The following is a 26,649-nucleotide window of genomic DNA, read 5'->3' on the forward strand; positions in this document are numbered from 1 at the left end:
GTCTTGAATATTTTCCCATTTCTGCTAGACAAACAGGATCAGTTATTGCTACATAATTAAAAAAAAAAAAAGCAATTTCCCAAGGTGAAGGTCAAAAAAACAAAAAAAGAAAAAAAAAAGTATGTGTCTCTATACCTAGTCTTGGACACTACTATACCCCAGTGATTGGCACAGCTCAAGGCACAGAAAGTTGACATGTTAAACCAACTAGATACCAGCAATAGATTTTTTAAAATTCAAGCTTTATTACTTTTTTTTTTGGCACCACAGTAAATAATTCATAGACTGGGTCACATCAACAGTACCAAGGAATCCCTGCTCTCCCTCAAAACACCCCCACACGACATTTAAAGAGGAAGAGATTATGGCTGCTGCCTCTCTATAGTACAGAAACAGTGAATCTTTCCATAAACAAACCTCAGCTCTTCTCTGAAAAGCCAAGCTTTGGATTTTTGTAGCGGGTTTAGTCAGGCAAATACATCATCATTCGTTAGTCAGAACAAGTGAGAGAAATAAATATAAAGCATTTTTCAATTCCTCCTTAACATCTACATTGGATCGCTAATTCGTAGCTCAAGGATGCTCCTCTCATGTATAATGTGGCAACCCCATCTGAGCCCAACTTAATTCTCACTGAAAAACAACAAAAAGGCACCCACGCCGGTTCATGCATCCCTGGTCACCAGGCACTGAATCCCAGTTAAGAGGTCAAACTGCTTCTGGGTTCAATACAGCACATGGTGAGGCCCTAATCCCAGACACTATCCCCGATCCCCTTTAGGACTAAGTCCTAGTCTGCGTCACGCATTGCCTCTGAATTTCTACCTTTAAAAGTGAGCCAGGCAAAGCAACCACAACCAAACCTGCATGTAAGGATTCAGGTCTCAACTGCTAAATGACACTTTACAGTGGCAGGCTCACTTCAGCTCAGAGTGAAATGCTTAGGTAGCACCTACTTTCTGAAAGATAACAGCGACAAGGAAATAAAAAATGGGATCATTGCCCAGTTTGTGTGGCTCAGTGGACTGAGCATCGTCCCATAGACTAAGAGGTCCCGGTTGGATTCCCGGTCAGGGCACATGCCTTGGGTTGCAGGCTCGATCCCCAGTAGGGGACATGTAGAAGGCAGGCGATTGATGTTTCTTTCTCTCTCCCCCTTCCTCTCTCGCTAGAAAAATCAATAAAAATAAAAAAATGGGATCATATGTAAAGACCTCTTCTCAAAGTTTCTGCAAAAGTGAGAAAGGCCAACTCCACACACTGTCATGTGGATCCCTTATAGAGTCATCAGACCGCCTAGATTTTGAGACCCATGAAAATCTCCTTTCTTAGTCACAGGTATAAATATATAAAAATACACATTGGTAGATTTCTAAATCTGACATTGCTCTCCCCAATATATATTCAGCTGCTTCATTACTGCCCCACTGCAACAATGGTGACGGTGGGTGGCGGAGTGACATCAGGAACGCCAGAAGGAGGAAGTCAGAAAGCCCTTGGGGACAGGAATCTCCTTGTGCTGCAAACATTTCTGGTCAGGGAAAGATGAAGAAAACAGAATGATTTTCTGATAACACTGCTTCCAACATTTAACAATTAGAAGACACTTTGAGGGACAGCAAGCTTAAATCCCACAGAACAGCACTCAGAAAGGAAAACGTCAGGACTGAAGGTTGTGCCTAAGGCTTTGGCTTCTGCACGAGCTGCAGCAGGGGACAAGGGCTCCGCCATCGTGATGCCTGTCCCACTCTCGTCCCCCACAGCCTGGCCTCTCCCGACTGGGCCACTGAAGACAAAGTCAGCGAGCTGTGTTGGCAGACCTACCACAGAGTTCCACGTTATTTGACAAGATTAACTGCTTAAAAATGTTTGCACTTAGAAATATGACAAGAGTCTGGCTGAAAGTGCAGTCTGTTCTGGTGGAGAAAGGGAGCAGTACACGCACCAGTTCCCCAGACCTGAGCCTGAGAAAAGAACCTTGGCCAACATGCCAAAAGTGTACTGGTGAGACGAGACTCATTAGACAGGTGTGCTCGTCTCTTAGGGTAGCTTCCCCACAGGCGGCATGGACAGTGACATGCAGGAAGGAGAAATGGCAGCCCGTAAGGTTCAGGGGAAATTATGGAGAAACAAGTAGGGATGGGAAATCACGAGGAAGAGACTGCATTAGAGAGCAGGGAGGTCCAAGACCGGTCAGGCACAGGTATGCTCTCAGCAGCAACAGTCTGGGACGTGTGCGTCCAATGCATCTTACCTCTAAGAACTGCTTGAGGCGTATGAAGGAACCCATCTGTCCCGAGCTTGTAATGGCTTCTATCCTACAGGGACAGAAAGAAGATAAGTGATGAGTGACACCCATCTTTCGGAAAGGAGTTAGGGGAAGGACGGGATCAAGTGACTTACAGAGATGTCTTCTAGACTAAGGATGCTGTCGTTCCTCCAAATAGCCTCAACCTTCCTCTCTAACAAAGGGGTAAAAGAGAGAGAGCACCCTTCCTTTCCAAGGTCTTTATGATGGGGTGGGATGGGGGTTGCCAAGGCCTTTCCCCCACTTGAAATGCCAGTGAAATGAGGAATGAGAAGGGTACTCAAAGGTGACTGCCACACCACAGTCAAGCAAACTGGTTGATAAATCAGTTCCTTTCTTTTTTAATCCCCATCCAAGGACAGTTTTGCATTTATCTTCAGATAGAGTGGGAGGGAGAGGGAGGAAGTGAGAGAGAGAGAAACACATCGAGTGGTTGCCACCCACACGACCCCAACCGGGGCCGGGAAAAACTGCAACCGAGGTATGTGCCCTTAGCGGGAACCGAACCCGAGACTCTCTGGTACGCGAGACGACGCTCTAAGGCGGTAAGTCAGTTGCTTCCACTGATTTATTGAGGGGGTATGACTCCTTGGTTTAATTAAAAACTGCATTCAAAATCACCATTCCAGATTATCTGGGGGCATGTGGAAGAGAAAAGTTTTTAAAAATATCAGGTATCTGAATCCAATATTTTCCTTTTTTTTTTTTTTAATTTAGCCAATAAGAGAGAGACTCATTAGAATTCAAAATGTTTGTTCAGGTATCCAAGAGGAAAAGGATGGAAACAGAAGATGTCACTGCCCTGGCTGGTTTGATCAGTGGTTAGAGCGCCAGCCCATGGACTGAAGACTCTCAAGTTCAATTTCCAGTCAAGGGCATGTACGTGGGTTGCAGGTTCGATTCCTGGCCCCCAACAGGGTCACTGGTTGTGGGAGGCAACCAATTGATGTGTCTCTCTCAAGTCGATGGTTCTCTCTCTCTCTCTCTCTCTCTCTCTCATCCTTCCCTCCCACTAAAAAAAAAATGTCACACTTAATGCAACTGCATTTAACTGAGTCAAAGCCAGCATGCAATAGCACCCAAGGGCATCTGATGTCATGAGTTTTATCTACCGAATCCCTGGTGTCTGCTCCACAAGTCTAATACCTGGGGAAATAGTCGTCTTTGATGAGAAGCATCATCTTCCAGAACTGGGCCTGATACTGCTTCATGAGGGCATTCCCACACACCTAGAGGGAAGATGGGCACCATCAGAGCAGAGAAGGGAAATTCACACTCACACAAAGATCCAGAAACCACAAGCAGCCCTTTGCCTTTCATTCCTATCAAGAATCCAACTTTCTTCTGAAGCATGTCTCTGTACATGGCAATACCTCCATTTAACAAGCCTGCCAGATACTAAGATGAACCAAACTTAATTAACAAGACTTCCTTGAGTTTACTGAAAGTAAGCCATTCCGAAGGTCTGGCATACACCCAACCTTAGTAAGCAGAGTACACAGAACCCACTGTGCCCGCAGTGATTCAGGATCACCGTTCATGGACTGTGACTTCAGGAGCTTTGAGGTGACTGGAAACTATTGACATTACAGGCCAAATGGCCCCAGATTTATGGTATGTGCCTTCTTTCTTTAAGAAGTGTCTCCTTTCCACAGAAACTCTTACCCTTACTCTGACATTACAGTGCTGGCCCTTTATAACTGTACAGAACTATACAGAACCTTCTGGATGAGGGGGACAGGTGACTCAACCTGGTTAATCATATTTTCTTTTTTTATCTTTACCCAAGGACATTTTTCCATTTTTTGTTCAGATAGAGTGGGAAAAGAGAGAGAGAAAAACATCGACATGAAAGAGACACATTGAGTGGCTGCCACCTGCACGACCCAACCAGGGCTGGGGACAAACTGCAATCGAGGTACGTGCCCTTAGCAGGAACCGAACCCAGGTCTCTCTGGTCCGCGGGTCGACGCTCTAATTGCTGAGCCAAACAGGCCAGGGCTAATCATATTTTCTGTTCTGCAAATTATTCACCATGATGGAACACCAGTCCCACTCGACTGGGTGGCCACACCAAGACTGAGGGACACAGCCCCGGATGGACATCTCCACCGTGCACAGAGCATGAAGAAAGTCGGCCTGCAGAGCAGGAATGAGGCATCTGGCAGGAGGAACACACATGAAAGACCATGTGGTCCCAGAGAGAGACTCTTGGTATCTGGGGAAATCCCAGTTCCTGGTTCCAGGCCCTCAAGAGATTCAACTGTCCATCCTACTCTTGGTCCTGGGAGTTACTTCTCTACCCCTAAAACAAATTCCCCTTTTCACTTGTGCTGAACAATGGGAAGACATCCACAAGTAAAAGGAAAGTATAGTAGTAAGAAAAGTCAAAAGCCAGGTTAGTCTTAGGACTCAAGAAAAACTCTGACACTGGCCCCGAATGCTGTTCGCCATCACCCTCCCTGTTTACACTGCTTCCCCACGTGTCTCACAGCGGCCTGAGGCTGTTTCAGCCACGGGTTCTCTCCTGCGTGAGAACTGCATTGTGTACCTCTAAGAAGTCAAAGAGGAGGGTGGCTGTCACATCTGACAGGGGCTCCATGTTTAATATCTGTGCCAACCAGCGCCAGCCATGGTTTAAGCCATGAGGGTGAGCCTGGGAAGAGAGAAACTTGGTCATGATTTTATCTCATTTTATTGAGAGCTAAACTCCCAATGTTATCATCCAGCCATTGCCAAGTTGACATGAACCCTTAGTTCATCTAACCGAAGCACATCCCACAGGGCAGAAACAACACAAGCCAAATGAACTCTGTTTCTTAATGTTCCAACACACCGAAACCCATACATTCTTTTTTTGTTAATCCTTACCTGAGGATAATTCCCATTGATTTTTAGACAGAGTGGAAGGAAGGGAGGAAGAGAGAGAGAAACATTGATGTGAGAGAGACACATTGATTCATTGCCTCCCACGTGACCCCAACCGGGCCAGGGATTGAACCTGCAACCCAGGTACATGTCCTTGACTGGGAACCAAACACAAGACACTCTGGTCTTTGGGCTTACTCTCTAAACACTGAGCCAAACCGGCCAGGGTGGAACCCACACATTCTTTACAGGATCCCTTCAATACATATCTGTCAGCTTCAGTCTCAGGGAATCCATGCACCAACAATTACCCTAAAAAATACATGTGTTATCTTGGAACTTAGCACAGAACCTGGGACATAGTAGATGCACCATAAAAACTTCTTGGATTCAATCAACTTAGATTCTTTTCTCTTTAGGTCTACAAGTCCATTAACTTCTCCATTTTGCTAATCTATATCTCTTGAGAAAATACCTGGGTTGGCCCTGGCTGGGTAGCTCAGTTGGTTAGAACGTCATCCCAACGCACCAAGGTTTCGGGTCTGATCTCGTCAGGGAACACACAAGAATCACCCAATGAGTGCATAAATGGGTGGAGCAACAGACTGACGTTTCTCTCGTTCTCCCTTCCTCTCTCTCTCTCTAAAAAAAAAGAACTGGGCCCTGGCCAGTCTTGCTCAGTGGTTAGAGCATCGGCCTGCAGTCCAGAGAGACCCGGGTTCGGTTCCCGCTAAGGGCGCGTACCTCGGTTGCAGTTTGTCCCCGGCCCTGGTTGGTCATGCGGGTGGCAGCCACTCGATGTGTCCATTTCACATCGATGTTTCTCTCTCTCTCTTCCTCTCTGTCCCTCCCACTCTGTCTGAACAAAAAATGGAAAAATGTCCTCAGGTGAGGATGAAAAGAAGAAATGGGCTGGCAAGTCAAACCCTGAACCTCGTTGTGGCTCTGTCATTGCCAAATGTGTATCACCAAAGCTTGCCAAACCTCCATCTGTCCATTTGTAAGGTCTGTGACCTAGATGGTTCCTAAGGCACCCCAGGTCCAATATGACAATTTCTTGCTCATTCCTCTTCTAATAAAATCCTCTAACCTTAAAGACGGGTTTACAACAGACTCCTGTCTGGTGCATTCTTTTATAAACCGAGTTAATACCTTAGCCGAGTCAGTACTGAGCAAATGGTTCTGGTGATTCAGAAGTTTCCTAATAATCAACATCAACTTCTCTAAAGAACACACATGAAACAGCAGTAAATCTGAACTCGGCACGCAACAGAGGCCTCTCTGAAAGAAGGCCAGCATTTTCTGCAGACAGAACACGACTAAGGGCTGACCTCTCACTATCGGTGAAAGCCTTTCCTACTACCTCTTGCCGGGTTCCATACGGCCACCGGAGCTGGATGATGGCAGCATAGAGACGGATCATCCCAGACATGCGTTTTAGAAAGTTGTCCTGCTGCTCCACCTTGGAATCCTTCACTTGATAGCCAAGCATCCTACATGGGATTAAAAATTGCAGTGTGACAAGGCCAAAATGAGGGTGACACGTCAGACATTACTTTTTATGACCGACAGTAACAATATGTAATTACATTTATAGAATCCTTGTTTTCTAAAGCACCCATATCCATTCTCAAATCTGCGCATCAGACAAGCTCTGCGAGGTAAATTCACAGGTCACACATATTATTTACAAATAAGGAAAACGATGCCCAAAGAGGTAAAAAACGTACCCATTTTGCAAAGCTATTAAATGACAAGCAGGGATAAAATTCGAAGACTCCTGGATTCTAGACCCATTATTCTTCCCACTAAACTATACTGATTATTGGCAGCTAAATCTACAAATTCTAAAAGCTGTCCAGTTTACATAAAAGACACTGTATTTTCTGATAGAACATTCCAGGTACATAAAAGCTGTGAGAAGGAACAACATAAATTCTGTTTCTATTTCAGGAGTCACCCCCGGGTTAGTAAGACAACCGAACCTCTGGTAGTCTTCCAAAGCCATTCCCTCCTTGAAAGCTGGATAGAAGGGAACGGAGTACGGACAGTTTTTGTGCAGGTGAGCCAGAATGAGGTCCCCCACTCTCGGGTGCAGCTCCCAGATCCCAGACGCCACAACCGCGATGGGGAACGCTGCTTCGTGATGAGAGGCCACTTCCTCCTCTCCTTGTTTCTGGGAACAGGGGAGGGGACAGTGTTAATACTCAAGAATGGCTTAAGCGCTGTGCACCAGCCCCTTCTCCCCGCACCTCTGGCAACAAGGTCTCTTACCACAAATTTCTCTGCCAGTTTGTACTGGACAAAGTCCAGGCCCTGTGGGTTCAGTGTGATGGACACAGAGCGCCCACCGGATTGAACAGGTTTTCCAGAGAGCAGGCTGTGGATCTTGTCAAAGATCTCTTTCAGCTTGGAGCCTGGGTATGGAAGAAATCAAGTGAGCTAAAAGACACACCTGCCAATCAATCTCTTTTCCTCCACTCTAATAAACACAGGAGACATCTATATTGATTTTTTTATCCTCATCTGAGGACATTTTTTTTCTTTTATCTTCAGATAGAGCAGGAGGGAGAGAGGGAGGAAGAAAGAGAGAAACATTGATGTGAGAGACACACATCGACTGGCTGCTACCCACAGGACCCCAACTGGGGCCGGGGACAAACTGCAACCGAGGTACGTGCCCTTAGCGCGAACCAAACCCACAGACTCTCCAGTCTGCGGGCGGACGCTAACTGCTGAACCAAACTGGCCAGGGCTATATTGATTTTTAAAAATTAATTTTAGAGAGAGAGGAAAGGAGAGGAAGAGAAGGACAAAAACATCGATGAGACCGAACATCGAATGGCTGCCTCCTGCATGCCCACAGATCGGGGCCCACAACCTGGGCTTGTGCCTGGCCAGGAATCGAGCCAGCGACCTCCTGGTGCATGGGTCAATGCTCAACCACTGAGCCACACCAGCCGGGCAACAGAGGAGACATCTGTATAAGCTGCGTAGGCCTACAGAAGTTTAGAACCTAAGGACAAAACACTGATGCAGAAAAATGCATGACAATTAAATACACACGGTGGGGAATGCATAAAGTACACAAAACACACTATTTTAAAGGAATTCCCAAACGCACCCATTCTAAAACTGACACATCAAAGAGGGATAAACAGCATGGAAATAAGTGTTAGATTGTTCCAGATCTCATGGACTGGCTGATGTTCCTAAGGGAGTCATTTCCTCTTGAGGAAAAACCTTTGAGAGGTTCTCCCCAGCTCACAATAATTTCCCCCCTTTCCTGAGACTGCCTTCCTCCACCCTCAGATACTGAAGTGGGTTCCCAGTAGCTGTACGTCTAGAAAAGATCCTGTGTGCCCCAACTCCCACGTTGGCTACAGTTAGAGTCGTCTAGCTGAGCCAACAAGACAGTTAGAAGAGTCCATTCCTTGACTCGGCTGGCCCTGCAACACACATACTCGTGAGCAGTGGGGCCTTGCAACTGCCACACGGACCACAGAACAGCAGTCTATACACTACGGACAGAGATGCACAGGGGAAGTCACGATGACAGAGGTAAGCGTCCTCAAGTTTCTAGCTCCTGAGGCCTAGCTCCATGCCCGCCTCTAGGTTCTCCATGACTCGCAATCCAAGCTTAAATTAGCAGTGTCACCAGCTTAGAAATACCCTGCCAAGTTCCCAATTACTTTAAGTACCGTTACCCTAATTAGCTGTGGAGAACGAAACAGAAGAGGCAGTCGGGGATGACTCCCAGGTTGCAGCTACGGTGACCGAGTAGATAACGGTGCCACTGATTACTTCGTACACACTGGAGGGAAACAGGCCTAAGGAAGCTGACGAGTTCAGCCCCAGCACGGCACACCTGAGGTAGCTGAGGGACAAGGTGTCCCTCAGGTAGCTGGTCCTAGAGAATCTGAAGCTCGGAGGCAGACTTGGGAGCCCTCTGCATACAGGTATGTTTGAGGCCATGGGGGTATGCAGGATGAGAAGAACTGAAGGTGGGAGTGGATCCCTAGGAAACACCTACAGCTGTGGGGGGAGGAGACCAAGGAACCTCCCAAGGAGAAAGAGAGGTAGGAAGAGAACCTACAAATTAGTGCTCCACGGAAGCCAAAGGAGTCGGGTTTCATAAAGAGGGAAAACCAACAGTGCCAAATGGAAACGTGAGGAAGACAAAATCCTCAGGGGGTGGAGAATCAAAGGACACATATTTCAGGATGTGAGTGACGTAGTACACGTGTTTAAGGGGAAAGGAGCCTGTAAAAAGGAGACGGCAGAAACCAGGAGGGAAAGGGTACAAAGACAACGCAGTCTTGAAGGACACGGGAAGAAAGGGGAACACAGGCGGAGGCAGAGGGTGAGCAGGGTCGGGAGGACACCTCATCCTGTGAAACAGGAGACAGAGGTAAGTACAGCTGTGCACAGGCGGGGAACAGGCATTGGCGGCTCTCACACCCGACGTCTCGATTTCCTGATGGAAGAGAGGCAAGGCCGTCCGCGGTCAACTTCGGGGTTTGAGGACTGAGGACAAGCTTGAGGGCGGCGTGACGGTGTGGGACGGCTGCCAGCCACCTCGCCCTCGCTGCTGTTGCTACCCAAGGACAGGCACTTTAAATTCCAGAAAGTGATGCGTGTTTGTTTATTTATACCTTGCCCTGTTCCAGAAAGAACTCCAGGCAGCGAAGTGATAGGTAAGTCCTGTCACAAAGCCTCTCAAGGGCAGAAACGGCAGCTTCCCTGTGTTCCGTGGGCACCGAGTCACTAGGGGACCTGGGCTTCCCACCCGGCAGCAAGTCTATCATTTGGAGGCTCCCACATCCAGAGCTCTATAGAAAACAAACCTGTTTCTAAAGAAAAAAGGAAGAAGGGTCTTTCCCGTCTGGTTCCTACTCTCTAAATCCCAGTCTCTGGAGAGAAAGGAAGGACTTCTAAAGTACCGCGGGGCAGGTTTCAAGTCTGGAAAGGCTGATGTAGAACAAAAGCCAAGAATACGAGCCATGTCCTAGGTTCCCTTAGTGATGCTTTCTGCAGCAACTTACCATTTTAGGTAAGAGCCACCTTCAATGATTTACTGTTAATATACAGCTTATTTTTGCTCGGCCAGTGTAGCTCAGTGGTTGAGCGTTGACCCATACACCAAGAGGTCGCTGTCTGATTCCGGGTCAGGGCACATGCCCAGGTTGTGGGCCCCATCCCCCGTGGGGAACAAGCAGAAGGTGGTCAACTGATGTTCTCACTCATTGGTGTTTCTATCTCTCTCTCCCTCTCTGAATTCAATAAATAAAAATATATATGTACAGCTTATTTTTTAAAATGAGTCAAAAAACACATAATGATTAATATCTACATGCCAAAGAGGAAACAAAGAAGAATAAAAGAGGATGCGTATGTATACCTATTATACACCTGACAACTGTCAACGTGTGGTCCACCTATTGTTTATAGGAACCTCACAGACGAGTAGATTTGGAGTCTTAGGAAATAATAAAACAAACTGAAAGGCCATGTCCTTAACTGCTCGGACCAACCTGCAATCGTGGAGATCTGGCTCACTGGGATGGTGGCAGCCTTCTGGAGGTCCATCTTTATCTTTTTGATCTGCAAGAAGAGAACAGTGAGAAGGCAGATAGCTTTCTGAAGAGCTGAGTAGATGCCATTAGGATTAGGGAATGTGACACGCCAGCTATGTACCTCTGGGACACGAGGCTGTTCAGAGCACTATGAGACCCACAGAATTCCCAGCTTACACTCCTTCCTACCTGACTGTCTTTGCTGCTGGTCAGGCCCTCAAAGGCTAGCACACACTGACTGGAGGTCTCCTGCAGTTGCTGGTACCACTGCATCGTACTGTCTTGTACCTTCACCTGGAGGCCTGAGGAATGAAGAGGTTCTCATAATAGCTAGTATTTACTGAGCACTTTGCGTGAACCAGGAAGTGTTCTAATCACCTCATGCATGTATTAACTGCTTTTACTGTCATAATAACCCCACGAAGTAGATACTATTATTATCTTCATTTTATAGATAAATAGATACAAAAACATTAACTAGTTTGCCAAGGTCACATTGCTAGGAAGCAGGAAAACTAGATCTACATTGATCTGGTTCCAAAGCCAATATTCTCGACCATTACGCTTTATTGATTCTCTTGTTTTTTTTAAAGGAAATTTTATTTTATTTTTCTGCATTTATCTTCAGATAGAGCAGGAGGGAGAGAGGGAGAAAGAGAGAAAAAGAAACATCCACGTGAGACAGACATATCGATTGGTTGCCACCCACACAACCCCAACTGGGACCGGGGATGAACCGCAACCGAGGTACATGCCCTTAGCGGAACTCGAACCTGGGACTCCCCGGGCCGCGAGCCAACGCTCTAACCACTGAGCCAAACCGGCCAGGGAGATTCTCTTATGCTTTAACAAACATGTATCTGGTACATATTTATTTAAAATACCCAGCAGCAGCAACACTTGGAATGATACATCTACTAGAATCACACAGAACTCCAAGTCCTCATGGAAAGTGTTGGAATCTGTAGTCAGGCTCCACATCAACCAAAACTAAACATAATTTCAGTAACAGAATTGAATTTTACGTTATGTAAAAGTTCTGGCAAATTTTTCTGTAGCTTAATAGCCAAAAGACATTCCTGCTCCTTTCTACATGCTGAAACTTAGAACAAGTTCAAAGATCTTATTGACACCACAACTCACCATTCTGTTTCCCTCCTGGGCCCTGGCTGGGGGCGGGGCACTCTTTGTGGACCTCTGGCCCCTGCTGCATCTGTGCCTCTTGCCGCTTCACCTGGGCCTCCTCTTCATCCTGCCGCCTCTTGTCCTCACAGGCCTTGGCACTCGTCAGGAGGTCCCACATCTCCTGCAGCGCCCTCTCGGCCACAGCTTGGTCCTCCGCCGTGGGAAAGCCGTTCTGTCAGGGCGACAGGGGCAGAGCTTTGGAGTTATGCCCAGACAGCCTGTGGGGCTGAGTCATACCTTACACAAATCAACACATTTCTACAACTGGAACTGTTGCATTAATGTGGCACTATTTTTTTGTTGTCGATAACTCTCACTCAAGGATATTTTTCCACTGATTTCCTTTTTTTAGATAGAGTGGAAGGAAGGGAGGGAAAGAGAGAGAAACACTGATGTGAGAGAGACACATTGATTGGCTGCCTCCTGAATGACCCCGACCCAGGCCGGGAATCAAAACTGCAAACCAGGTACGTGCCCTTGTCTGGAAACTGAACCTGAGACCCTTCGGTCTGCGGGCCAACACTCCAAGTGCTGAGCCAAACCAGCCAGGGCGATGTTGTAGTATTTATCAACACACTGATACGTACTGCTTTTCTGTTTTCATAAAGGTAATACCAATTTACCATCAAAATCCACTCACCAACACAGTGTGGAATAACTTTTTAAACATTTGTGACAGTAGTCTAGACAAAAATGATATGGTGTTTTCATCTGCATTCCATGTATTAATGATGATTCTGAAGTTATTTTCTAACTTATTAGACAATTACATTTGTGCTTTTATACACTGTTTGTCCTGTCCTTTGTTCCTCTTTCCATTAATGGGATGGAAGTACAGTGATTTATCTTTTTTCCCCCTAAATTCATAAGTTCTTTTCTTTTTTTTATCCTCACCTAAGGATATTTTTCCATTTTATGTTCAGATAGAGTGGGAGAAAGAGACAGGAAGAGAGAAAGAGAAACATCGATGTGAAAGGAACACATCGAGTGGCTGCCACCCACACGACCAACCAGGGCCGGGGACAAACTGCAAGCGAGGTACGTGCCCTTAGCGGGAACCGAACCTGGGTCTCTCTGGACCACAGGCTGATGCTCTAACCGCTGAGCCAAACCAGCCAAGGCTAAATTAGTAAGTTCTTAGTGAGAGTTTAAAAATGAAAAATCCTCACAAGTCACTGTAGGAGAAAGCTAGCAAAGCAACTCATTATTCTGAAAACTTATCAGGAAAAACATCAAATATTCAAAAAAATTTTTTTTCCCTTTATTGATTTTAGAGAGAGATGAAGGGAGAGGGAGAGAAAGATAGAACCATCAATGAGAGAGAACATCGACTGGCTGCCTCCTGCATGCCCCCACTGGCTATCAGGCCCACAACCTGGGCATGTGTCCCAATCAGGAATCGAACTGGCAACCTCCTGGTGCATGGGTCGATGCTCAACCACTGAGCCACACTGGCCGGACTTAAATATGTTTTTATTGGTTTTTTTTTTTTTTTAGAAAGAGAGGAAGGGGGAGAGAGATAGAAACATCGATGTGAAAAAGAAACTTGGCCCTGGCTGGTTTGGCTCAGCGGTTAGAGCGTTGGCCTGCAGTTCAGAGAGACCCGGGTTCAGTTCCCGCTAAGGGCATGTACCTTGGTTGCAGTTTGTCCCCAGCCCTGGTTGGGTCGTGCAAGAGGCAGCCACTCGATGTGTCCCTTTCACGTCAATGCCCCCCCCCCCCACTCTATCTGAACAAAAAATGGAAAAATTTCCTCAGGTGAGAATGAAAAAAAAAAGAAACAAAGAAACATGGATCGGCTGCCTCCTGCACAACCCCTACTGGGGATCGAGCCCAATGTGCCCTGACCCAGAATTGAACCAGGACCTCTCAGTCCATGGGATGACGCTCAATCCACTGAGCCACAATGGCCAGACAAGAATCAAATATTTATCCTTTCTTTCCTATATAGACTATACCTCAAGATAAACAGTTTATGGGAAACATTTCTTCTTTGTAGTTGAATTCCAGAAAGAATGATAAAAATGGAAAAACTTAAAATCTATCATCCCTAATGAATAAGGGCAGCAATGGGCACTGAACCACTAGCTAAAGGCATGCAGGGAAGACAGGGCTGACAGTATCTGAAGCCGCTGGTCCACCTTAATATCCCAAGTGGGAAGACCATTGGATCCAACATGCCTCTGACGTGGTGCAAAAACAAGTGCACGCTACCTACCTACTACAGAGTTCTCCTGGGCCAAAACAATCCGATACAAGCCTGATAGAGCCTCTACACCTGCGCTGTTCAGTAAGGTAGCCACGTGTTGCTATTTACGATTAAATTAATTTATTTTAAAAGTGGGTTTTTGTTGTTGTTGTTAATCCTCACCCGAGGATATTTTTCCCATTGATTTTTTTAGATAGAGTGGGAGAGGAGAAAGAAAGAGACAGAAACATCGATGTAAGAGAGACACAGCGGTTGGTTGCCCCCTGCACAACCCTGACCAGGGATAGGGATCAAACCTGCAACCCAGGTACATGCCATTGACTGGGAATCAAACCTGAGACCCTTTGGTCTGCAGGTCGATGCTCCAACCGTTGAGCCAAAGCAGCCAGGGCAAAAAAGTGTTTGAATTAAAATACAACTTTTCAGTCTCACTAGTCACATTTCAAGTGTTCAGTAACCACATGTGGCCCCGAGGCCCCCTCACCTCTGAAGTGGCCCGAATGATGCTCGAGATGAGGCCGCACAGCTGGTTGCCTCGCGTCTGGAAGGCCGACAGGTCCACCTTCAGCGGGTCCTTGTGCTGGTTCGAGGGGTCCAGCTGCTGGTTGAGGTGCAGCAGCTCCTCCTGCAGGGCATAGAGGCTCCGCAGGCGGACCTGGCCTTCCTCCCGCCGGAGCCGCTCCTGCTCCAGCTGCTTCAGGCGCTGCTGCTCTGCCTCCCGCAGCTTCAGGTTGAGAATCTGCAGAAAGGGCTGTCAACTTACCTCTGAGGGGCTCCTGGGCCTCCTCCTTCTACATCCTCAAGTCCTATCTGTGAGCTACATATTTTCACAGATGGGCCCAGAGCAGGAAAAGGACTGCCCAGCGACAGTCAGAAGAAAGAGGGGGCCAGGTCCCCACAACTGTGCCAGAACTGCCTCTTTGGCAGGTTCCAGCCAGACCCTGAAACACGCACACGGACCCTCCCAGGCTCTGACCTTTGCTCGGTGCCGATGCTCAGCTTTCAGCTTCTCTTGCTGCCCCAGGGCTTCTCTGGAGCTGAATGAGAAATGGCAGGGAGACTCGGTCAGGGATGCTTCCTTGAACTGTTCTCTCCCCTAAAAGCCTCCCTTGCTGTGAGACACTGGTCGTCTTTCCAAAGTTGGTCATTTTGGCCCTGGCCAGTTTGGCTCAGCGGTTAGAGCGTCGGCCTGCGGTCCAGAGAGACCCGGATTCGGTTCCCGCTAAGGGCACGTACCTCAGTTGCAGTTTGTCCCCGGCCCTGGTTGGGTCGTGTGGGTGGCGGCCACTCGATGTGTCCCTTTCACATCGATGTTTCTCTCTCTCTCTCTTTCTGTCTCTCTCTCTCTCTTCCTTCCTCTCCTTCCCACTCTATCTGAACAAAAAATGGAAAAATGTCCTCAGGTGAGGAAAAAACAAAACAAAAACAAAAAACAAAAAAACAAAGTTGGTCATTTTACTGGGTCAGCAGCTTCTCTGTCTGTTTTATTTTGATAGTTAGACTCAGAAGTTGCGAAGCTCTCTCCTTGCGGGTTTTCTGATGGGAAAGAGCTGCAGCTGACCGACCATCTTGACATTTCCAGTCGCAGTTCAGGGACACTCACCTCTTCTCCATCATTTCCCTCAGGTCCTGGAATTCTTTATGATGCTTCAGTTCCTTCTGTTCATCAAACCGCTTCAGCTGCTCGGACGCCATCTCAGAGAGGGCTCGCACCTTCCTCTCCTGCTCCTCCTGCCACTGCCTCAGGCCCTCCTGGAAAGGATCAGCGCATGCTCTCTGGAGCTGCACGGCCACCTTGCTCACTTACCCGTCAAACTCAGTGTTCCGGAAAGCTCTTCCAACTTGCCCCAATGTGGTTTATGTCACCCCAGTAAAAGCTGGGAAGGGACAGGTATTTACCACCCCAGTATCAAATAACCCTGCACCTTTAAGCTTCCTCCTGTGTATGCTTATGAGGGTTTCAGGGAAACCTACCAAAATCCTTACTCCAACACCGTAAACCTGCCATGTGCATTTCCATCTCACTCCTTTCCTCATGGCATCACCTCTGCCTAGATACCCCCACCTCCACTTAGAAAAGTCCCAAAGCCACACGTAAAGCAGAAGAGTGAGGATTTGAAACCAGATTTGACTTCAGAGAGCTAACTCTGGACTGCTACATTATACCATCTCCACAAACGAATAGGAACTGCTAGTCCGCCCTGGCCAGTTTGGCTCAGCGGTTGGAGCGTCGGCCTGCGGTACAGAGGAACTGCTAGTCCTAAGTTGGGCACGGCGATCAGCATACAGTGGACATTCATAAACCCTAAGGGACTGCATGTAAACGTGGCTCCCCGTGGTCAGGCCTGCCTTGCTTCGTGGGTCACTTACTGTTCCTTTCATTCTGTGTACCAGCTCATACATTCGGATGCAGCCTTCCACTTTGATGCCCCTGGAGGACTGAAGTGCCAAAGGTTCTGTATGATGGGACTCATGTTTGTCCTATTTAGACAGAAGAAGGAAAAATTAAACTTTAAAAATGGTACAATCGTCCCCCGCCACTTTGCGCTTCGACGTTCATGGCTTCACTCTATCACGTTTTTTCCAAATACTATACTATATTTGATAATATACTATACTATGTTTGAAAAAACCGTGATAGAGTGAAGCCACAACCGTCAAAGTGCGAGGTGGTGAGGGACGACTGTGTAAATAAAGAATCCTACTTCGTGGAAATTCATTTATCGCGGTAGAGTCTGGAACTGATTAACTGCGAGGGCCAACTATATAGTCGGTGTTATCCCTTCCAGACAAAAACCACATCTCTACTTACAAACAACAAAAACAAAACTAATTAGGTTTAGAACTAGTGTGTTTTTCATGATATTGACCTTGTTATAATTGTTTTCCTTAAGAAAAAGAAATGCCCGAAGCACAACAAACATCAGCTTCTTATCTGCTTGCTCGTTTGTTTTGATGTGCCCAGCACATTCTTCCCCTTTCTTCCGTCCAGTTGTGCTAGGATGGTTAGATGGAGCAACCCCAATCCACATCCCCAATCCCTCCACGTTCCTGGCCTCAGGATAAGTATGTGACCAGCTTGTGAAGCCCTCTAGCCTTCTGTAGCCAGTATCTACTTCAGCAACGAGGCTTAGAGTCACGCTAGGCCACAGTCCCCTTTGAATTTCCGAGGAAGCTATCTAGGAAGGCTTTCTTTTCTGGGGATGCTAATTTAAGAAGACGTGTGTCTGGGGCTACCAACAGCCGTCTTGCCATATTGAGTCTTTCTGGAAAATGAAATGAAAACGAGTCAGGCAGAATTGAGAGCTAGAAAGGCAAAGCCCTGTCTGGGTCACTGGAGCAAGTCAGAAATAATGTCAAACAGAGAAATACAGAAAACAGATCATCATTGCCCTGGCTGGTGTGGTTCTGTAGTTGGGTTCTTTCCTGTGCACTGAAAGGCTGTCAGTTCGATTCCCTATCAGGGCACAGGCTGTGGGCTGGAACCCCAGTAGGGGGCATGCAGGAGGCAGCTGACATGTTTCACTCTCACATGGCTGTTTCTCCCTCACTCTTAAAAAAAAAAAATATTAGAAAAGAATACAGATTCTCTAGATCTAATTGATTCCAAATGCACTTAGACTTCCTGGTTATATGAACTAATTAATTTCTTGTTCCCCATCCCCACCCCTTTTGCTTAAGCTAGTTTAAACTGAGTTTGTTAAACATAAAAAATTCCTAAATGATACAACAATCCATTATATAAAGCTATCCAAAACTTTATGAAAACCTCAAAAATTATGTAACTTTGTACTTAGAGAGAATCTCAGCAATTTAATCCAATACCAGATTTGGATTTTAAAATAACTGAGACCTACAGGGAGGGAAAGATGGCTGCCCAAGGGTATGCCTCAATATTGGCAGGATCAGAACTAGAACCTGCTGATGCTGAGAAGCTTCTCACAGAAACATTAAAATTTTTTTGAAATAATTCTAATTCACGGGAAGTTGTAAAAATATGTATAGGGAGGTACTGTGTATATTTCATCCAGTTTTCCCCAATAGTAACATCTTCCATAAATACAGTAAAATATAAATAACAGTAAAGTGACATTGATAAGCCACAGAATTTATTGTAATTTCACCAGTTTTATAGGCATTCATTTGTATATGTGCATAGTTCTATGGATTCGTGTAACCATCACAACCAAGGTCCAGAACTGTTTCATCACTGTGAAGCTTCCTTGTGGCACACCTACCTTATACCCCTAATCTGCTCTCCATCCCTATAACGATCTTATTTTAAGTGTTAAATAGATGAAATCATACAGTCCATAACCTTTTGAGATTGGCTTTTTACTGCTTGTAGTATTCCGTGGTATAGATGTATCACAGTGTAACAGTCATCTGTTGAAAGACATTTAGTTGTTTCCAGTTTTTGGATATTATAAAGTTGCTATGAACATGGGTGCACAGATCTTCTTATGTGAATGTAAGTTTTTATTTCTTTGGGAAAAATGCCCAGGAGTACAACTGATAGGGCATCTGGTTAGTGGGATGTTTAGTTTTTAAGAAAATGCGGAACTAAGTTCCCAAGTGCTGTACGTGCCATTCTACATTCCCACCCAAAATGCATGAGTGACCTGAGTCCCATCACTCCCAGCATCTGCTGTGGCTACTCTTCATCTGAAGCGTTCTGAGGTGTGCAGTACTACCTCATTCTAGCTTTAATTTGTACTTCCTTAATCACTAGTGATGTTGAACATATTTTCAGGCACTCACGTGCCATCTGTACATTATCTTAAGAGAAATGTCTGTTCGTATCTTGCCCATTTTCTAACTGAAGGTTGGAAAGTGTTTTTTTTTTTTTTTTAATTATTGATTTTAAAGAAACAGAGAAGGGGTGGAGAGAGAGAAAGAGAGATCCACTTGTTCTTCCACTTCTTTACGCATTCATCAGTTGCTTCTTGTATGTACCCTGATTCCTGGCCGGGAAACGAAGCCGCAACCTTGGTGTATAGGGGCAATGCTCTAACCAACTAAGCTACCCAGAGGGAAAGTGTTTTTTAAGCCTTGGAGTTTTGAGAGTTTATTTATACATTCCAGGCACAAAACCCTTGTGAAATATGTAGTTTTACAACTGTTTTTTCCCAGTCAATAGCCTGTCCTTTTATCATTTTCATAGGGGTGTTCAAACAGCAAAGGTTTTCATTTTGATGACATTTAACTTATCAATATTTTCTTTCACGGATTGTGTTTTTGGTGCCAAACCTAAAAACTCTTCACATAGTCCTAAGTTCTGATTTTTTTTCTCTAAAAGTCTTATAGTTTTTTACATTTAAGTTTGTGATCATTCTGAGTTAATTTTTATGTAAGGTGTGAAGTTAGACTAAAGTTCACTTTCTTACCTATGATGTTTAACTGCTAGAAATATTTTAAAAAAAATTTTTTTCTTTATTGATTTTAGAGATAGAGGAAGGGAGAGGGAGAGAGAGATAGAAACATCGATGAGAGAGAATAGTGACTGGCTGCCTCCTGCATGCCCCCCAACAGGGATCCAGCCCATAACCTGGGCACATGTCCTGACTGGGAATCGAACCGGCGACCTCTTGGTGCATGGGTCGATGCTCAACCACTGAGCCACACCAGCTGGACTAGAAATATATATATATTTTTTTATCCTCACCCGAGGACATTTTTCCATTTTTTGTTCAGGTAGAGTGGGAGGGAGAGAGAGGAACAGAGAGAGAGAAACATCGACGTGAAAGGAACACATCGAGTGGCCGCCACCTGCACAACCGACAGGGCCGGGGACAAACTGCAACCGAGGTACGCGCCCTTAGCGGGAACCGAACCCGGGTCTCTCAGGACCGCAGGCCAACGCTCTAACCGCTGACCCAAACCGGCCAGGGCTGGACTAGAAATATTTTTAATGACTAATATTTTTAAATATAAAATGCTAAAAATTAAACTTTCCATGTACAGACCATACAGTCTTTTATAATATGAATTATCATCTCTGTCCTAGATTCCTTTTCAGAATCATTATTTACTGTATAGTAAATTCCTTTTTTGTTTTTCTTTAATCCTTACCGAGGACATTTTTTGCATTTATCTTCAGATAGAGCAGGAGGGAGAGAGAGAGGAAGAGAGAGAAAAAAACATCGATGTGAGAGAGACACATCAATTGGTTGCCACCCACACGACCCCAACAGGGGCCGGGGACAAAATGCAACCAAGGTATGTACCCTTAGCGGGAATCGAACCCGGGACTCTATGGTCCACAGGCCGACCATCTAACGACTGAGCCAAACTGGCCAGGGCATAAATTCCTATTTCTTTAGGACAACTCTTGCAAAGACATTTCTCAAAAGAAGATGCTCAGTCTGGCTGGTGTGGCTCAGTGGTTGAGCATCAACCCATGCACCAAGAGGTTACAGGTTCGATTCCCGGTCAGGACACATGCCCAGGTTGTGAGCCTGATCCCTAGTGGGGAGCATGCAGGAGATGGCCAATCGATGTTCTCTCTCAATGACGTTTCTACCTCTCTCTCCCTCTCACTTCCTCTCTCTTTAAAATCAATTAAAAAAAATTTTTTTTAAATCCATCTTCTTGCCCTGGCCAGTTTGGCTCAGTAGTTAGAGCATCAGCCTGCAGTCCAGAGAGACCCAGGTTCGGTTCCCGCTAAGGGCACGTATCTCGGTTGCAGTTTGCCCCTGGCCCTGGTTGGGTGGTGCGGGAGGCAGCCACCCAATGTGTCCCTTTCACGTTGATGTTCCTCTCTCTCTTCCTCGCTCTCCTTCCCAATCTATCTGAACAAAAGAATGGAAAAATGTCCTTGGGCGAGGATTAGAAAATAATAAAATACATCTTCTCTCTCTCTCCCATTTTTTGGGGGGAGGCAATCAAATTTTTAGTGGCCTTGTTTTGACAAGGCTGAAAAAAATCTCATTGCTCATGACATTAATTACTATTCTCGGTCTTCATAAAGAGAACAATGGGTGATGTGGTGAACACTGTCACTACAAATAGCTATAAGCTATAAGAAATCATTATTTTCTCAAGGGTATGGTCACTGTCATATAACAATGTTACACAATTCAACTTTGCAACCACCCTTGTCTTTTCTCTTCAGCTGATTAAAAATCTTACCTTGGTTCCATTTGTTGGTGGTGGTGTTCCTGGGGATGCTGGTGAGAAGGTAAGGCTTCTGATGGGAGATCTGGGAACAAATGAAGGTTGGTCTAGGCCTGAAGTAGATCTAGAGGATGTTGAAGTCTCAGAGGGAGATAGGTTCTCTTGTGAATGGGGCAGGACATGATCTACCACCCATCCAGCATAAGAAGATAGCTTGGGAATAGAGATACATTCTTCTAAAACATCCTAGAGAAAAGAAGAGGTTAAGCTCAACTTGCATGTCAACCGACCTATCCAATCAAAGACAATCCACTACATGCCTTACTGAAAATCTAAGCACACACACACACCAAAGACCCAAAGTAATTGTATTAACAATCAGCAATGAAGAGAAAGTAGTTTCTTGATAATGACCCTATTCTCCTTTTATTAATTTTTAATATATATATATAATTTTATCCTCACCCTAGGATATTGATATGAGAGAAAAGACAGAAACATCAACTGGCTGTCTCCTGTATGCACCCCAACCAGGGATCAAGCCCGCAACCTAGGCATGTGCCTTGACCAGGAATTAAACCTGCAACCTTTTGGCATAGGGGACGATGCTCTAACCAACTGAGCCACCCAGCCAGGGCTATTATCCTTTTCGAGTATCAGACTAAATAACCCTAACTACAGTAAAAGAAACAATGCACAAAGATGGTCATTAAAGCACATGCAAAAAAAATGTAAAGAGCTGGAACAGGCCCTGGCCGGTTTGGCTCAGCGGTTAGAGCGTCCGCCTGCGGTCTGGAGAGACCCGGGTTCGGTTCCCGCTAAGGGCACGTACCTCGGTTGCAGTTTGTCCCCGGCCCTGGTTGGTCGTGCGGGTGGCAGCCACTCGATGTGTCCCTTCACATCGATGTTTCTCTCCTCTCTCTCCCTCCCACTCTATCTGAACAAAAAATGGAAAAATGTCCTCGGGTGAGGATAAAAAAAAAAAGAGCTGGAACAGAAAAGAACACAAGAAGAATTGTAAAGTAAACTATAGTATACATAGAGAAACATCAGTCATTAAAAATACTGATTGATTGTCCTGGCTGGTTTGGCTCAGCGGTTGGAGCGTCAGCCTGCGGACCAGAGAGTCCTGGGTTCGGTTCCTGCTAGGGGCACGTACCAAAAAATATAATAAAAAAAGTAAAACTTAGAAAAAAAATTACTGATTGTGAATCCTACGTAGTAATATCTAAAGATTCAATTTTAAGTGAAAAAAACAAGAGGATAAATACAATTACATTTAAAAAAATGCCCTTACACTAAAAACATGAAAGAAATATACTAGAAGTTATGCTTGGGTAATGAGTGACATGTTTCTCCTTATTCTAATTTTATGTACTATATTTTTTACTGAACATGTCATAATTTTTAAAATGTAAATAACAGACACTGAAAAGTAGTTACTGATGTAAAAGCCAATGGCTTAAATAAAATGGGATTTGTAATAGAAAGATTATAAAATAAATCCTCAACACTCTCCAATATGTGTGTGGACAACTTATTCAACTGTACCAGTTAACCATTATATTATCTCTATGTATTTAGTGAACAGTGCTTTAAACCAGAGAAACTTATACCATTGAACTGCAGTTGAAGTACACAGCAAACTTTGGCTGAGAACTTTACTAAATGTCAGGAAAATATTGCCTGGAAATACGGAGAAAACAGTATACCAGTGATTAAGAGCACTAAGTTTACAACCAGCCTTTCTTGGTTTGAATTCCATCTCTGCATTTCACTTGCCTGTAAAACCTCGGGCAAGTCACCTAACCTCTCTGTGACTCAGCTTCATCACTTTTAAAATGGAATAAAGGAGGCCCTGGCCTAGTTGGTTAGAGCATCAATCCCAATATCCAAAGGTTGAGGGTTCGACTCCTGGTCAGGGCACATACAAGAATCAACCGATGAATGCATAAATAAGTGAAACAACACACTGACGTTTCTTTCTCTCTAAAATAAAAAAATAAATACATAATTTTTTAATTGAATAAAGGATCTACCTGTATTCCAGATTTGAGGTGGGGAGGGGTTTAAATGAATATTAAAGGACTTAGAACAGTACTTGGCACACAATTACTCAAAAACTGTAAGCTATTATTAGGTAGATCAGTGGTTCTCAAACAGGGCCGATTTTAGCCCCCAGGAAACATTTGACACTATCTGGAGACAACTGGGAGGGTGCTACTGGCATCCAGTGGATGAGAGGCCAGGGATGCTGCTAATCCTCCTACCATGCAGAAGACAGCAACAGCAGTCCCCACCCCAACAAAGAATCATCCAGCCCAAAATGTTAGTGCTGTGGTTGAGAAATCCTAATCTTGATTATAGGCACACATCCCACATACAATAAAAAGATATTCAACCTGCCCTGGCTGGTTTGGCTTAGCTGTTAGAGCATCGGCCTGCAGATCAGAGTCCTGGGTTTCGTTCCCGCTAGGGGCATGTACCTTGGTTGCGGTTTGTCTCACATTGATGTTTCTCTCCCTCTCTTTCTCCTTCTCTTCCTCCCGCTCTATACGAAGAGAAATGCAAAAATGTCCTCGGGTGACGATAACAAATAAAAATATATTCAACCCATGGCAAAAAATCTGAATACAGAAGCAAAATGCTGGATGCACAATTATGAGGCTCATTTTATTTTATTTTATTTATTTTTTGCATTTATCTTTAGATAGAGTGGAAGGGAGACAGAGAAGAAGAGAGAGAAACATCTATGTGAAAGAGACACATAGACTGGTCACCACCCACACAACCCCAACTGGGGCCAGGGACAAACTGCATCTGAGGTATATGCCCTTAGCAGGAACCGAACCCGGGCCTCTCTGGTCCGCCAGCTGACACTCTAACCGCTGAACCAAACCAGCCAGGGCTATGAGGCTCATTTTAAAGACATATTAGAAACAATGTTGAGACAACACCTTTTTACTCATTCAGACATCAAAATAAAATCCAGGGGCAAAGTTTCAAATGTGACAAAACCACACAAAAAATACCATAAACAGAGAAAAAAATTAAACTGACAAACCAGAAAAAATACATGTAATATATGTCACATATAAAGGTCTATTATTATTCCTAATACATAAAGAACTTGTAAAAATTAGGGGAACAAAACCCCAATAAAAAAATGAGCAAAAGATACAGACAAGCAATTCATAAAGATATAAAGCTGACTCTTAAATATATGAAAAGGTATTCAATCTCAATAAATCAAAGAGAAATGCATTACTACACTGAGACTTTATGTTTACCAATTACATAAACAAAATTTAAAAGTATAGTGATACATTCTGTTGACAAGGCTGTCTGTCAGCAGCGGGGCACAATCATGCACTGCTGATTGGAGAACGAACTGCTACACCGCTTTTGGGGGTAATTTGGCAATATATAACCAAAGTACATCTATGTTTACTTTTTGGCCCAGCAATCTCACTTCTACAAGTTTATCCTGAAGATATACATCCCACAAAATGAAAATACACATGCATAAGGTTCCAAGCAGTGGATTACAATGCATCAAGTAAGAACAGGTAAGTCCAACACAGACAACAGTGTGAAGGCAAAGAGGAGGTTGTTAATGGGGAGAAAAAGGAGGGATATCTGTAATAACTTCAACAATGAAGATAAATTAAAAAAAAAAAAAAAGAACCCATGAGTCCATACTGATACAATTAATTTAAAAGGGGAGCCCAGCTGGTGTGGCTCAGCATTGTGAGCTAACCCATGCAACAAAAGGTCACCAGTTCAATTCCCAGTCAGGGCACATGCCCAGGTTGTGGACCAAATCCCCAGTGGGGGCATGCAGGAGGCGGCCAATCCATGTTCTCTCTCATGGATGTTTCTATCTCTTTCCCTCTCCCTTCCTCTTTCTGAAATCAATAAAGCAAAAATATTTTTTAAAAAGGGGGGTGGGAGGAGAAAGCCCTCCACTTTGGTAGAATGCCAATCAACAAGTGTAGAAGGAATGGTGGATATAAAAACACACCATTTGGCTACATCACAGAGGTGACTTATTCAGAAATCATCAATAAATGCTAAGGGTGGAGGAGTTCTGATGATAAAAAAAGATACACATTGGTGCAATCTTGGAATACCTCCCTACAAAATACTAATTAGTTAAAAAAGAAAAAATGATGAGTTTTAAGCGGAGATAATCTAGCAGACACCATTGTGACCAGGTGATCATCACCTGGGGTGTGGAGATGGGTTGATGAGGGCCACAGCCGCCTCGGGATCCATTGCTCACCTCGCCCCTCAGTAACCAGTCGCGGTGGTAGCAGAGGCGACCTTTGTCGGAACTGCGTAGCGCCTGTAGGGTCTCCCAGCAGCGACCCTCGGACGGCATGGCCCGTCCTGTTGCAGCTTTCCCGAGATGCCGCTCGTAAGTAAACAAGTCCTCGAATCGGCCGCCCGGAAACGAGCGCAGCTTCCGCTTCCGGGGCGCGCACTCGGGGGCACAACGCAACAGCGCCGCGGAAGGCTGTACGCCCCACTTCCGGCGCCGAGCTTGATCTACCGCGCGCCTGCGCACAGAGTTTGGACCCTCAGGTCCCGACCCAGCAGGAAACTTCAGGCCAGTGTACTTCTGAAGCCTTGAGCCTCCTCTTTATGGAAAGTTGAATATCTAGTTTTGGGGTTTTTTTTTTTCTAATATGTAGTGTTGATGAGGATGTGAAGAAATTGGAACCACCCCCACACTGCTGGTGGGACTCTAAAACATGACAGCCACTGTGGACGAGTGTGGCATTTCTTCAAAAAGGTTGGAGTTACCATTTGACGGGGCAATTCTCTTAGGTGTCCATCGGGGAGAAATTAACTACCCGTCTACACAAATTCGTGTTGAATGTTCATGGCAGCATTACTCGGAATAGCCAAAACATGGAAGCCCAAATGTAGTCAACTGATGGATAAATATAACACGGTGTATCATAAAAATGAAGTAGAACTTCGTGCTTCAATAGGGATGAACCTTGAAAACATTATGCCAAGTCAAAGAAGCCAATGACAAAAGGTGATATATAGTATAATTCCATTTATGTGAAATGTCCAGAATGACAAATCCATAGAGACATGAAGACTGTATCAGTGGTTGCCTGGGGCTAGGGCAATGGAGAGTGGCTACTTAATAAATAAGGCTGCCGCCCTGGCTGGTTTGGCTCAGCGGTTAGAGCGTCCGCCTGCGGTCCGGAGAGGCCCGGGTTCGGTTCCCGCTAAGGGCATGTACCTCGGTTGCAGTTTGTCCCTGGCCCTGGTTGGTCGTGCGGGTGGCAACCACTCGATGTGTCCCTTTCACATCGATGTTTCTCTCTCTCTCTCTCTTCCTCTCTCTCCCTCCCATTCTGTCTGTA

General features: G+C 45.2%; 1 protein-coding gene across 6 annotated transcripts; it reads right to left on the minus strand.

Moving 5' to 3' along the window:
• Positions 1-1,142: 1,142 nt before the first annotated feature.
• GLE1 (GLE1 RNA export mediator) lies at positions 1,143-25,675 on the minus strand. Of its 6 annotated transcripts, none has more exons than XM_036261041.1 (16): positions 25,491-25,673; positions 21,278-21,508; positions 16,517-16,627; positions 15,750-15,898; positions 15,123-15,183; positions 14,631-14,885; positions 11,896-12,109; positions 10,942-11,054; positions 10,711-10,780; positions 7,451-7,593; positions 7,162-7,352; positions 6,540-6,669; positions 4,860-4,964; positions 3,455-3,537; positions 2,255-2,318; positions 1,143-1,531 (listed from the first exon to the last, which is right to left on the minus strand). In XM_036261041.1, exons 1-16 carry the CDS (start codon positions 25,644-25,646, stop codon positions 1,463-1,465), a joined length of 2,145 nt encoding a protein of 714 aa, XP_036116934.1. In that variant the 5' UTR covers positions 25,647-25,673; the 3' UTR covers positions 1,143-1,462. The 6 variants fall into 6 exon arrangements, 5 of the variants coding, with proteins under 5 accessions (XP_036116934.1, XP_036116935.1, XP_036116939.1 ...); XM_036261046.1 differs by having other exon boundaries at positions 1,144-1,531; positions 25,548-25,675; XM_036261042.1 differs by lacking the exon at positions 4,860-4,964 and having other exon boundaries at positions 25,491-25,672.
• Between the last annotated feature and the right edge of the window lie 974 nt (positions 25,676-26,649).

This window comes from Molossus molossus, unplaced genomic scaffold (assembly GCF_014108415.1).
Source record: "Molossus molossus isolate mMolMol1 unplaced genomic scaffold, mMolMol1.p scaffold_m16_p_14, whole genome shotgun sequence".
NCBI classification, from domain to species: domain Eukaryota; kingdom Metazoa; phylum Chordata; class Mammalia; order Chiroptera; family Molossidae; genus Molossus; species Molossus molossus.

Excerpts from the sequence above, each read along its gene's own strand:
- GLE1 (XM_036261041.1), bottom strand. The coding sequence starts at position 25,646 with ATGCCGTCCGAGGGTCGCTGCTGGGAGACCCTACAGGCGCTACGCAGT. Across the intron at positions 15,184-15,749 it reads AGGGAAATGATGGAGAAGAG|CTCCAGAGAAGCCCTGGGGC; the intron begins GTGAGTGTCCCT and ends TTTCTCATTCAG. Across the intron at positions 12,110-14,630 it reads TCATTCGGGCCACTTCAGAG|AACGGCTTTCCCACGGCGGA; the intron begins GTGAGGGGGCCT and ends TCGCCCTGACAG.